Source organism: Panthera uncia, chromosome D4 (genome assembly GCF_023721935.1).
Source record: "Panthera uncia isolate 11264 chromosome D4, Puncia_PCG_1.0, whole genome shotgun sequence".
Lineage (NCBI taxonomy): Eukaryota > Metazoa > Chordata > Mammalia > Carnivora > Felidae > Panthera > Panthera uncia.
The window spans coordinates 90,595,071-90,607,821 of record NC_064807.1 but is presented as its reverse complement, the minus strand read 5'-3'; the positions used below and the strand labels follow the sequence as shown (position 1 = coordinate 90,607,821).

Sequence of the window (12,751 nt, the reverse complement as noted above, 5' to 3'; positions counted from 1 at the left end):
GGGGGTGGTGCTGGCAGGGGGGTGGGTACGGCGCGGGGATGGCGGGGGGGGGGGGGGGGGGGAGGGGGGCGGGGGGGGGGGGCGCGGGCACAGCGCGGGCGCGGGCTGAAGGGGCGCTGGCGTGTGCCCGCAGGCAGCCCGGCGCCGGGGACGGCGTCCGCGGGGACGGCGCGTGCCTGGACACCGCCAGCCTCAAGATGAGCGACCTGGACACGGAGGTGCTGCCCTTGCCGCCGCGGTACCGCTTCCGGGACCTGCTGCTGGGAGACCCGTCCTTCCAGAACGACGACAGGTATGGTAGGGAGGGGGTCGCGCCGCGGCGCGCTCGGAGCTGTCCGCGGTGCTGAAGGCCGGTCCGCTCCGCTGCCCTTCAACTTTCCCGGGCTTCCGGACGGGAGAAGTTTCGGGTGGGGGCTGGGCGACGTGGGAAGCACCTTCCGGGAGGGGCTCCCGGAGGGGGTGACGGAGAGCTGTGCGCTGGGGAGTCTTCCCAAACACCGGTCCCGGGGCCAGGCGTCCCCGCGTCTGCGCCCAGCCCCCCGCCCCACTCGCAGCCCTGCCGATTTGGGGGACAAGCCAGCGCCGGAAGCAAGCCGGTGGTGGAGCCCCACAGCCTGGCTGAAGGCTGGTGTCCTCCAGACTCTGGCTGTGGCCATTTGTCACTAACTGAGCGAGTGCCTTTCGAGCTTATGTCGTGGGTTCTTATGGAGGGGGACAGCATTCCCTCACCTCAAATTCTCCTGGGTGGACAAAAGCAGAATGAACTGGAGTCTTTCGGTAAGAGACCAGCAGAACCTTGGGAATAATTCATGCGCCGAGGGAGCTGGCAGGAAGCTGCAAGCATTGTTGCTTTTCTCTGCCTTTTCCCCAAATAGCTGTCTTGGGTAAACAGCGGCCCTTTAGCGCTGTCAGCCTCAGGAGAGCTGCTTTCGGGCCTGCCAGTGAAGGCAAGTGCAGGGACTCACGCGGGGCTGGAGCCTGCGGGGCTTGGGAACGAGCCCGTTTCCTTGCCTTGTGTGTTGAGGGGCCTTTGGTACCTGCTGGTGCCTCCCCCCTCCCCGCCCCCTCCCAGCCCCGGACCCGGCAGAGCGAATGTGCATGCCCCCTCCCCCCAGCAGTGCAATTATTCCAGGTGGCACGTGAGGTGTCCAGGTTGAAATGGTCAGGACGCAGACTGAGCCTCCAGAGGATCAGTTGCTGGAGCCGCAGCTGGGAAAATGACATTAGTGACTGAGGTCGGTGTGTAAGGACAGTGCCCGTGAGGAGCTGCCGAAGCTCGCTGTGCCGACCCCTGAACACAGAGCTTCCTACCTGCCCACGCCACATCTGGTTGCGTCCTCCGAGCAGGGGACAGAAGACATAAACCGCCGTGTTCGCCCACTCATGGCCAAGTTTGTGGGTTCAGCAGAGGGACCTTCTGCATTCTGTGTTCTCTCTTGTCAGACTGAGTGCTGTGGTCATAAGTAAGCTCGCCCAAGGGCTCACACCCGGGAAAGAGCTGAGCTTCACTCTCTGGAGAGGCAGCGGGGTCAGGAGGGTCCTGGTGTATGCGGCTGGGGGCTCGCCTGCCCTCCTGGAACGCAGGAGGCCGGGGGCTTTCCCGAGTCAAACCTGTGTGCTGAGCGTCCTCCTACGGCAGCACCAGCCCCTCAGCGCCTAGTCCCCTAGGACCTGCTTAATTCTTGAAAACAGCAGCTCTGGAGATTTTTCCAATGTGGGAAGGAATGGCGTCTGTCTCCCTGGGCAGACCCAGGGCCTCTGGACGCATCGATAAATGCCAGTGTCTGTGGTTGATAAAATTAGAGTGACGCACCCCTCCCCTCAGTTTTCAGGAGTGGATGGCACTCACCCCAGAGAGGAGGCACCGGGCCTGGGTGGACATGCCTGGCCCTTGGAGCGTCCAGGGGCCTCACAGGTGGGGAGGGGGCTGCTGGTTTGCGCGTCAAGACGGGTTCCTGGTGATGTTACCCCCGCTGGCTTGGGGGCTGGAGGGGAGCCTGTGAGGCACAGTGCTGGCTGCCCAGGGTTCCAGGAGCAGCCACCTGGGGCGGGGGTGGGGACCTGTCCCGTATCCCCTGCCAGCCACTGTATCAGGAGCCCAGTTGGAGAAGTCTCTCTGTTTTCAAGCTTCTCTGGCTCAAGTTTGGTTGGTCCCTCTCATGAACCCTCTCGTGCCCATGGACATCGGGGCAGGCAGTGCAGGAAACCAGCATGGTGTACGAAGGGTGGGGTAGGGTACTGAGATCACCGGACACCCCCTTCCATAAGGACACATACACAAGGAGGCACGCGCTGGGCTTTGAGCTGGCATCCAAGCTCAGGGAGGAGACAGTGAAAGCCTGGCTATGGGAGGCCCCCTCCTTGATATTTGTGGCCCCTCGAGCCTCTCCCTCTGTGCTTGTCTCATCCTTGATGTCTGTGCCCCTCCCTCATCACTGATTCCCAAAGTGGAAGGTGGAAGCAGGCTTCTCCCCGGCCCGCCAGGACCCCTTCTGCACGTATGGGGAGCCTGTAAGGATGTTTCCGGGGGCACGGGGCCGGCAGGGGGCCTGGGCCTGTGGGCTGTCCCTCTGTGCCATGAGGTTGGGAGCTCAGGAAGACCCTGCCACCAGCACAGGGTTGGCCCCCTGCCCCCCCCCCCCCCCCGCAACATTCTCCCCGGGCCCCCTCCCCCCCCCCCTTTTTCCCCCCCCCCCCCCCGGGGCCCCGGGGGGGGCGGGGGGGGGGGGGGGGGGGGGGGGCGGGTACTGATGCCCTGGCGTTCGGCAGGCTGTGAGTGGGCGGCCGGGGCTGTGGGCTTCCTGCTCTCCAGAGAAATAAAGCCACGAGCAGTGAGTCACTGCCGCCTCACACTGTGGCCTTGGAGGGAGGGAGAGACTCAGCCCACGTGGGCCGTGGGCCAGGCTGCAGCGCCCTCTGGGGAGAGGGGGGAGGGGGGCAGGCGGGGGAGGAGGGCGGAGCCAGAGCTCACAGACCTTCCAGGGAGCAGCTGAGGTCTCAGGACGACCTTCACCGCTGCCTGCGGGACCAGGTCTTGGGGTCCCAGGGGGCAGGGCTCTCGGCAGAAGCGCACCTGGACCCTCCAAGGCCTGGAGCTCAGGACTCCCTGCCCCACCCTGGGACAGCCCGCTGCCCGTGTGCCCAGGGCCCAAGATGCCGCTGAGGAGGCCCCTCCTGTCCCCTCCCAGCCCTGTCCAGGGCTGACCCTCCTGTGCTCCCGGGGTCTGAGTCACAGCTGGAGGCTGCAGGCCCCCCCACTGTGAGCCCTCCTCCTGAAAAGGCGATGACAGCCCCAGTCACCTCGAAGAGCACTGTGATGGGACCTCGCCTCGAGTGACACGAGGGGGAAGGGGCTCTGCCACTGGGCGCTTTGCCGTTAAGAGTGTTTCTCCCCCTCCTCGCCTGCAACCCGGACAGGAGGCTCTCAGCCCCACTCCCCACCCCCGGGCTCAGGATGATGCAGGTGGGCTCTGTGCACCGAGGTACAAGGGGACACGGGGGCTGTCACACCGCAGCCTTGTCCCCCACACGGGGCACGGCTGTCAAAAGGCTGGGGTGGGGAAGCCACCGGTGAGGACAAAGGGCCTGGCGTGTGGCCATCTCCCCGGCTGCAGGACCCGGACCACCTGCTCTCCGCAGCTGTCCGCCAGCCAGGACTGGCCCGGCGGGGTGGCCGGAGCCACAGCTTGAGGCAGTGTCGGGGTCTGTGCCCTCCCCTCTCCCGGGCCTCTGAGCGCAGGACACGTGCACACGTAGAAGCATCCAGGGCCGAGGCTCTCGGGGGCTCTGGGGGCTGGGGATGGGGGGGACGTCGGCCTGCTGCGGGAAGGAAGAGGAGGCCGGGCCTCAGGGGCCAGAACGCCACCCCCGCGGCTGTTTGCCTTGGCCCCTCTGACAACAGAGTGTGGAGCTGATGTGTCTCGGCACCGGATAGTATTTCACACAACAAGCTGGGAAGTGGGGACAAGGCCAGTCCTGCGTTGCAGGGGCGGGGGGGCCTCAGACCCCTGCCGGCCTGCGGCGGGGACAGGGGACAGCCACGGCCCCCGGGGCAGGGGCTCCTCCTCGACCTCGGTCCACGGGGCCCCTCCAACCTGGACCGGGTGCAGGCAGGGCTGGGGTCTCTGCGGGAGGCGTGCCCCTTCCCCGCCCCTCCCCTCAGCCGAGCAGAAGGGGATCAGGCCCCCGGAGCGTGCGCAGTGAAGCCCCCCCAGGAGTGGGGATCCCATGGAACGGCTCTGCCCTCGGGGCCATTCAGCTGTAACTGTTAATAAATGGACGTCACTGAGCCGCACTGGAGATGCCACCAAGCCCGTGCACGGCTCCAAGTGGGTTCTGACCCCTCAGGGTGCTCCCTCTGCTGTGCTCCTGCCCCTCCCCCAGCCCTCAGCCTCCCTCTTCCCTCCTCCCTCCCGCCACCCAGGGCTCCTGCAGATGAGGCAGGGATAGCCTGGGAGGGCAGCACGGTGCAGAGGGCAGGACACTGTTCTTGCTCACTGGTACAGGACCCAGGACCCTCCTGAGAGCCGCAGAGGGCAAGCGTTGGCAGGGATCTCTCGTCTGGAGGGGCGTCCGGGACAGCTCGGGGGCTGTGAGGGAAGCCAGGGCCACAGGGGCCGCAGGCTGGCCCGAGCCTCGCACACGTGGGTTCCGTGCGTACCGATGAATACGGAGGGCGCTTCACGGTGGAGGGTGGCCGTGGACGCACCCCAACCCGTGGCAGTCCGGCTGAAGCAGGGGCGGCGTGACGCCAGAGGAGCCCCACTGCTCGGCCCCGTCCGCTGGGTCCCTCCTGCGTGGGGCTGCTGGGCCCAGGCCTCCTGGGGGCCTGCCTTCTCCCTGCGGCCCGGCTCCTGGATGGGGCCGACCCACAGGGTGGGACAGGGTGAGGCCCCAGCTCTGCCCCGGCACCTGCTCCTTGCCCAGCCCTGGCTGGGCGCCTGTGTCCACTGCCAACCCACAGGCCTCGGAGGACACAGCCTATCAGGGAAATGGTGGAGGGCCAGGCTGGCGTGGCCCCGATCAGGTTGGGGGGTATCCCACCACCTTCAGCTCCACGAATAGCATTGGATGGTGCCCGGGCAGCGGGGACGTGGAACGAAAGCCAAGCCCCTCCTCTCCCCGCTCCCCAAGACCCCACTGGGCCCGGAACAGCCACCCAGGTGTCCCGCCTGCTGTCACACCAGCCTGTTGGATGAGCCCCCACCCTCCTCGCTCAGGCATGGCATCCCTGTGTGTGCTGACCGCAGCGTTGTCCTGCCTGTCAAGCCCCTGTATGGTGGCTGGGTGCTTTCTGGCTTCCCGCGGAGCAGGGCCAGGGCGCGGGCGCGTGGGCTCCAGGAGCCGATGCTGGACGCCTGGAGAAGGCTGCTTCTCCAGGATTCTGCTTGGGGCTACGTGACTGAGTCAAGGAAAAGCCTCCGGTGGTGCCAGGTTCTGGGCAATTCCATGAGCTTTAAGGTGTCCTTAGGGAGTAAAATTTGTGTCTTGATTTTTCCAGTCACTTTCTGGACCCAGGGTTCCTCTGCCTGCGTCTCCCTCACTCCACTGTGGGCCGGCTTGGGCCGTCCGTTCCCTGATCCTGTTCCCCGGTCACCTGGGGCCCCCCACAGGGAACAAGGGCCTGGGGGGTGGCTGGCACAGGGCAGAGACAAGGGCGGACGACTCCCTGTGGAGGCTGGGATCCTGGGGGCAGGTCAGGCCTTCCTCCTGCTGGAGTCCCTCCCTCCAAGTGGGGGTTCTGGGGACTTGAGTCACCTCTCCCCCAAGCCCGGGAGGCCAAGAGGGGACAGGGGGAGCTGCGAGTGGATGGACAATAAAGGGACACCGCAGACGGACAGGAGAGGGGCTGGGGGTGGAGGGGCACAGGCACGCGTGTGCTGAGATGGGTCAGCCGGGCTCGGGGACCTGTGTCTGCACTTGTGAAACAGGCGAGCTGCTCAGTCTTCTGGGGGCCAAGGGTGCATCAGCATTCCTGGCTCCCCCTGCCCGTGCCCTGGGGGCATCTGGGAGTCCGCATGGTGGGGAATCAGGTGTCCCCCGGGAGCCCCGTTCCCCATCCTGCCCCGGGACTGTGCAGGTCAGCGTATGTCTCCGGAGACTTGTACGCGTGACTCAGAATTCAGTTCCTCCTCAACCGGTGCAGAGCACGGCACAGATGCCCAGTGAGGGGGCAGCCGGCATCCTTCGGGGTCACAAAGACCACGATCAGTTTTGGTTTCAAGTTCTAATTCCCGTTGGTCCCTTGATGTGCCACTTACTGCTGTAATGGTGTCGTGCAGGGACCATCCCGCCGCCTCCATCTGAAGCGAAGCTAGGGGGCGGCAGTGTTCAGGTTGTGCTTCAGTCAGCTGAGCTGTGTAACAAAACACCACAGCTTAAACAACACATTTATTTCCCGCGGCTCTGGAGACCGTGGGTCTGGGAGCAGGGTGTCCGCACAGCCGGTCCCAGTGACGGCCCTCTTCCCGGGTGCAGGGGTGGTGTGGGGCTGGAGGGAGCTCCCCAGTGTCTTCTCATAAGGGCACCAGCCCCATCCCCGGAGCCACCCTCATGACCTCAGCTAACCCTAATCACCCCCAAGACCCCCCACTCACAGCATCACACCGGGGGTTAGGGCCTCAACACACGAGTCCACGGCAGGCTTGGAAGGTTGAGTTGACGCCACAGAAGGAACGGCAGTTCATCCTTCCCGGGACTGAGCTGTGCTTTGACTTAAACTCCTTAAGCTTTGAGGGCGACCCAGGAGAGCCTGGAGAGAGAGCCCGCTTGGAGCCTCCTCTCCCCTCCGGGCTGGGCGTGTGCGCCGGCTGAATGGAGGCAGTTCCTGCAGCAGAGGGACCTGTCCAGGGTCACAGCGCTGCTTAAGGGGGGCTTCAGGAAGAGCGGGTCTCCAGAAAGTGCCCCAGACCCCTGTGGTGTTTTGACTGAGCCTCCACCCGGGGAGCGGGCCTACCTGGAGCCCGTGCCTGTGATCTTACTTGGAAATGGAGTCTTTGTAGCTGTGGTTAAGGTGAAGCTCTCAAGGGGAGCTCATTCCGGGTGAGGGCAGGTGCTACCCTCTGTGAAGAAGGTGTCTTACAAGAAAAGACACACAGGCAAACCCGCGTGAAGGCAAGGGCAGAGGCTGCAGGGACGCGGCCACAGGCCGGGAGCACTGGGGCCCCCAGGAGCTGGGAGAGGCAAGAAGGACCCTCCCTGGAGCTTCCGGAGGGAATGAGGTTCTGCCCACACCTCGATTTCAGACTTCTGGCCTCAGAACTGGCAGAAAATAAATTCCTGTTGTTTCGGGCCTCCCGGTTTGTGGCACTTTGTTACGGCACCCCAGGACCCTGACGTCCCCATCACAGGGTACGAGTGTGGTGGGGGCAGGCGGCCCCGAGAAGCTAGGGACCCAGGGGCCCGGCACCTGCCCCCTTCTCCGGTCTCTAAGGAAGTTTCCAGTGTGGGGTTGTGGAGCGCGTGCTGGGCCCGCAGGGTGGTCACTGCCCGTGTGGGGTGGAACCCCTGGTCTGCTGAGGCTGGACGGAGTCTGTGAATAACTTGGCCTCTCCTTCTGCTGGGGTGTTTTCCGGGGCAGGGCCTGAAGTGATATTGAAAATACACTCACAAGCGGAAATGCCGGAAAAGAGGCCCCCTCCCACTGGGCCGCGACGGACACCTCCCCCCACCCCCGGACAGCAGGAACAATGGCTCCTGGCCCTGAGGACTCCAGAGGAGGGGCTGTGGGGGCGCTGCATCCTTCGTGACCTTGACCCCCACGATAGCCCAGGGAGGAGGCTGCTCCTATGGGGCAGCAGGAGCAGGGAAAAGGCCTGGGGGTCGGGTCGTGGGGAGGGGACGGGCGGAGCCAGGAAGGTGCCTGGACTGGGCGGGGGCTCGGGTTCTGGTGCAGGTGTGTGTGTGTGGGGGGTGGGGGGGGAGTCTGAGGGAGCAGACGTGGGTGCCCCCGGCCTCTCTTCACAGCTGTGTGGTGGGCAAGGGCAGCTCCCCAAGCATGGCAAGGCCCTGGCCAACCCCACCGCATCTCTGTCCCTGGGTCCGGGGACAGGAGGCCCCTCTGGGGGCTGAGCTGGCAGCACCCTCCTCCCCAGGCCCACGGGGTAGGGGGGCCGGGTCCTGGCTCCTTCCCTCCTCCCTGCCCGCATTCTGAGCCTTTGTGGGCTCCTCACCACGTGCCCGCTTCGGGGGTCCGGGGGTCCAGAGGGGCTAAAGAAGCGAGGTCATCTTGGGAAAGCCCCTCCCATCCAGCCCCTGGAGCCCAGGCCCTGCCCCTGCCCGCATCTCGCTAATTAGCAGCTCATTCTCTCTGTGTCTTTGTCTTTCTCTGCCTCTCTGGCAGGTTTTCCTGTGTTTTGGGCCCCCTTTCAGAGCACTTAGCCAGGGCCCAGGAGCAGGGAGAAGGGCCCTGACCCTGTGTCCCCTTCTGGAGGGGAGGGTGGGCAGGGACTCCAGCTGAGTCTGGCCGTGGCTGTAATGCCCGTGTGCGGGGAGATGTGGCACCAGGGCAGGGTCGGCCCCCCCAGGCCAGCCCTCTCGCATCCGTCTGCATCCTCTGGGCAGGAGTGGACACAGATGGGCTGTCTGGAGCTGCCAGACTGTGACACTTTGCGGGGGTCCAAAGGGTTTTAAGATGGGGAGAGTACCCTGGTAGCCCCAGGTGCCATCGAAGCGCCCTCAAAAGAAGGAGGCAAAACATGGTTAAAATGCTAAGCTGTGTTATGTATACTTTACCCCGAGTTGAAAAAGAGAGAGAGGCGAAGGGAGATTTAACACAGACTGAGGAGCCCACTTCAGGACAGGGGCAGAGATCCGAGGGACGAGGCCACAAGCCGGGGGACACTGGAGCCACCAGAGGTGGGAGGGGTCCCCTGGAGCGTCCAGGGGACGGCAGCCCAGCCGTACCGACCATGGACTTCTGGGCTCAGAACTGGCGGGACCGTTTCTGCTGTTGGACCACCCAGCGTGCGGTCCCCATTAGGGCAGCAGCGGGACCCTCGCGCGAGCTCTCCCAGCTGTTGGGGGAGCGGAAACGTCCGGAGAGATCCTCTCACTCCCGCCGGGCGGCAGGAAAGTGCCAGCTGTCCAGCCGCCCAGGCGCCCAGGCGCCCAGGCCAGGCCCCCGTTGGGAAGTGAGCGTCTCAGGGAAGCAGATTCCGAGCGGCGTTTGTGGGGCATCTGTGACTCACGCCCTGTGCTGGGGAGGCGGCAGGGGGAGAACGGGGGAGACTCTGGTGGTGCCCAGGAATTGGTCAAGGGGCGTGGAGGTGAGTGAGGGGCCGGTGGGGTCGGGGGAGAGTGGCAGCAACCTGGCCCGGGGAGACCCCACCCGGTGGCCCCCAGCCCCTCGCAGCTGGTCTGCTCAGCCCAGGGGTGTTGTGTCCTTCTGGTTATTAGGGCTCAAACTGCTCTTGATCCAGAGTGGCTCCCGCCAGGTGCGGCCCCTCGGGATCTCCAGGCTGCCCAGGACCGTGAATACGAGGAGACGTCCCGGCCACGGCCAGGATCAGGATGCGTCGCACGGTGTCGGGGGCTGAGCTTCATCTCTCCTAAAGTCATGCGGTGGACTGTTGACCGCCTGAGCCTCCCCGCCCACCAGTGCCTCAGAAGTGACCTTGTCTGGAAACAGGGTCACCGCAGGTAATCAAGTGAGCATGAGGTCGTCAGCGTGGGCCCTGATCCTGTACGACTGGAGCCCTTTCGCCAAGGGGGATCTGGAGACAGGCGCAGAGAGAAGACAGCCGTGTGCGGGACGAGGAGGCGGCCTCGGGAGCACAGCCCTGCCGGCGTCGTGGTCTTGGGCGTCCGGGCTCCAGGACCGCGAGGGAACGCGTTTCTGTTGTTTGAGCCGTGCGCCTGTGTGGCGTGGCAAGGGACTGTGCGTGGTAATTCAGGTTACCGGTCATCTGAGCGGGCCCCGTCCGACCACACGAGCCCTGTGGAAGCAGAACGTTTTCTCTGGCTGGAGCCCAAGAGGCAGAGCTTTGGGGCCCGGGGGAATTTGGCGCACCGTTCCTGGCTCTGAGGACGGGGGAGCCACGCGCCAAGGCGTGCGACGGCCCTTCACAAGCGAGCCGGTGACAGCCGGCGGGAGCAGGGGCGCGTCCTGCAGCCTCCAGGAACTGAGTCCTGCCGGTGGCTGGATGAGCTGGCGGGCGGAGTCTTGCCCAGAGAGTCCGGCCCTGCCTGACACGCGTCGGCCTCGCCAGCCTCACGAGGCCCCACGGAAAAGCCGAGCTGAGAAGAGCCCAAGCTAAACCCTGCTCCGACGTGGCGCCAACAGCACCGTGAGATGATAAAGGAGTTGCTTTAAGTGGCGACGTTGGCGATGACTTGTTACACGGCAACGGCAGCCGAGACGCCTCTCTCCTGCAGAACAGTCGCCGTCTGTGTGTGTCTGGGTGCCTCTTCCAGAGCAGCTCAGTCTGCCCCTCTGCCTCCGGTGCTCCTCACGGGCTGGCTGTCGGGTCCAAGGGCCAGGCAAACGATTTAGGTGAAGGGACATTTTAGGTGACATGTGGTCACACGTCTCCTGGTTTTCCCTCCACTGCGAAGATAGCTGGGTTAGGGACAGCAGCACAGCCCTGCACATCACCCCTGCTGGCAAGAGGAACTTTGCAGATGCGATGCAGGTAAGGCTCTTCACGGGGGGCAGGGGACGCTCCTGGATGGTCGCTGTGGCCCAGTGCTGTCACAGGGTTCTCGGAAGAGGGAGGGGGAGGGGCTGAAGCAGAAGTCACAGCGGCGTGAGGAAGGGACCCCGAGAAGCTGGCAGAGGTGGGGGGTGTCCTCCCCCAGAGCCTCCAGAAGGAACCAGCCCTGCCCACACTTAGATTTTAGCCCTCTGAGCTCCGGACTACGAGACGGTAAACGTGTGTTGTTTTAAGCCACTAAATTTGGGGTGATTTGTTACAGCAGCAGCAGGAAACCCATCCACCCTGTCATAATCATTGCCCATCCTGATGCTCAGCTGCCCCTGCTGTGTCCGCGGAGAGCCCTGCCAGCTGGGTTCTGTACCTTTCCTCCCCAACTTTTTTTTTGTGAAAAAAACACATAACGAAATTTACCACCTTTTAAAAAAAATTTTTTTAAGGTTTAATTTATTTTTGAAGGAGAGAAAAACAGAGCGTGAGCAGGGGAGGGGCAGACAGAGAGGGAGACACAGAATCCGAAGCAGGCTCCAGGCTCCGAGCTGTCAGCACAGAGCCTGACACGGGGCTCGAACTCACAAACCGCGAGTTCGTGGCCTGAGCCGAAGTCTGACACTTAACCGACTGAGCCACCCAGGCACCCCTAAAATTAATCGTCTCAAGGGCGCAGTCCAGGGGCGTCAAGTGCATTCACACTGTCGAGCAGCCGTCCCCGCTCCGTCCCCAGAACGTGTTCGTCTTCCCAGACTGGACTCTGTCCCGTTACACACGGACCCTCCCCTCCCCCAGCCCCACCCTCCCGCTCTCGGCGTCCGTGGCTCCGACTCCTCCGGGGCCTCCGGCGAGCGTCCACTCCTACAGGACGTGTCCCCCCGTGACGGGCTGGCGTCACTCAGCACGGTGCCCTCCAGGTTCGCCCACGTGGCAGCAGGTGCCGGGGTTCCCCTCCTTTTTGAGGCTGACGTTCCCTGGTGTGGGCGGACCACGTCTTACGTACCCATCCTCCTGTGGTCCATCTGATGGACCCTTGGGTTGCTTCCGTGTTCAGCTGTCGTGAGTGACGCTGCCATGAACACGGGTGTGCAAATATCCGTTCGAGACCCTATTTTCAGTTCTGCGGGCATGCACCCCAAAGCGGAGTTGCTGGGTCACACGGTAACCCCGCTTCTCGGGAAGCCCCAGACCCTCCCACGACTCTCCCGAAAACAGCACACGAGGCTCCCATGCCCCACACCCGTGCTGGCATTTATTTTCCGTTGGTTCCAGAGCAGCCGTCCTGGTGAGTGCGTGCTGGTATCTCGTGGTCGTCTTTAGGAGCTTCCCCAGTGTTCGGTGGCGTTGAGCATCTCTTCACGGGCTCACAGGCCCCAGGCCGGAGCCTGGGAGGTCTAGCTGTGGTCCCGGGGACAGCCCGGGCGCCACCCCAGCCGGGCGATCAGCACACCCTGTGGCTCGCCTCTCGCGGAGTGGGGCTGCGGGTGAGGACTCCCAGGACCCCGTGGGCACACACCGGTGTGGCTCGGGAGGGTGGAGGCAGGGGCCTCCCCTGGTTCCCCTGGGCACCGCTTCAGAAAGTCCGCGATGCCGGGCCTGCGCCCTAGGCCTGCTGCTTCAGGGTCGCCCCTTGCTGCCTTCTGCCGTTTCCACATCTTCCTGGGTTCCGGAGGCTCCTGGGCCAGCCTGCCCACCTGCCCTCACACCTCCAGACATCGTACCCGGAACCCGTGGGCCATACCTGCCCCGGGGCGCCCCCCCCGCCCCCCCCCCCCCGGGGCACCCGGCCGGGGCGGCCCCCCCCCCCCCCCCCCCCCCCCCCCCCCCCCGCCACGAGACGGCGGCGTCTGGTCGTTGCGTGAAGGACGGATCGGTGACCACCCCGTCTGCTCCTCCCCATCTCGGGTGTCACCGCCCACCCATCCCCTCAGCCTTGATTGACGCCCCCCATCCAGTCCTCCAGAAGCCTGGCTGCCTCCACCTCAGACACCCTGGACTCGGCCTGGCCCTGTCCCTATCATCACAGGGATGTGAGGTGACGCCCCCCACCCCAACCCCCCAGGACAGCCGTTCTGCAGCAGGAGCCGAGCGGCGTTTATAGCGCTCCA

The 12,751-nt window shown here is 64.8% G+C and overlaps 1 protein-coding gene across 1 annotated transcript in view; it reads left to right on the top strand.

The window, feature by feature from the left end:
- The window catches only part of KCNT1 (potassium sodium-activated channel subfamily T member 1), a 60,639-nt gene that overhangs the window by 11,361 nt on the left and 36,527 nt on the right, over positions 1-12,751 (top strand). Inside the window, 1 exon segment of the mRNA XM_049631701.1 lies at positions 134-292. Coding sequence (XP_049487658.1) covers positions 134-292 — 159 coding nt within the window.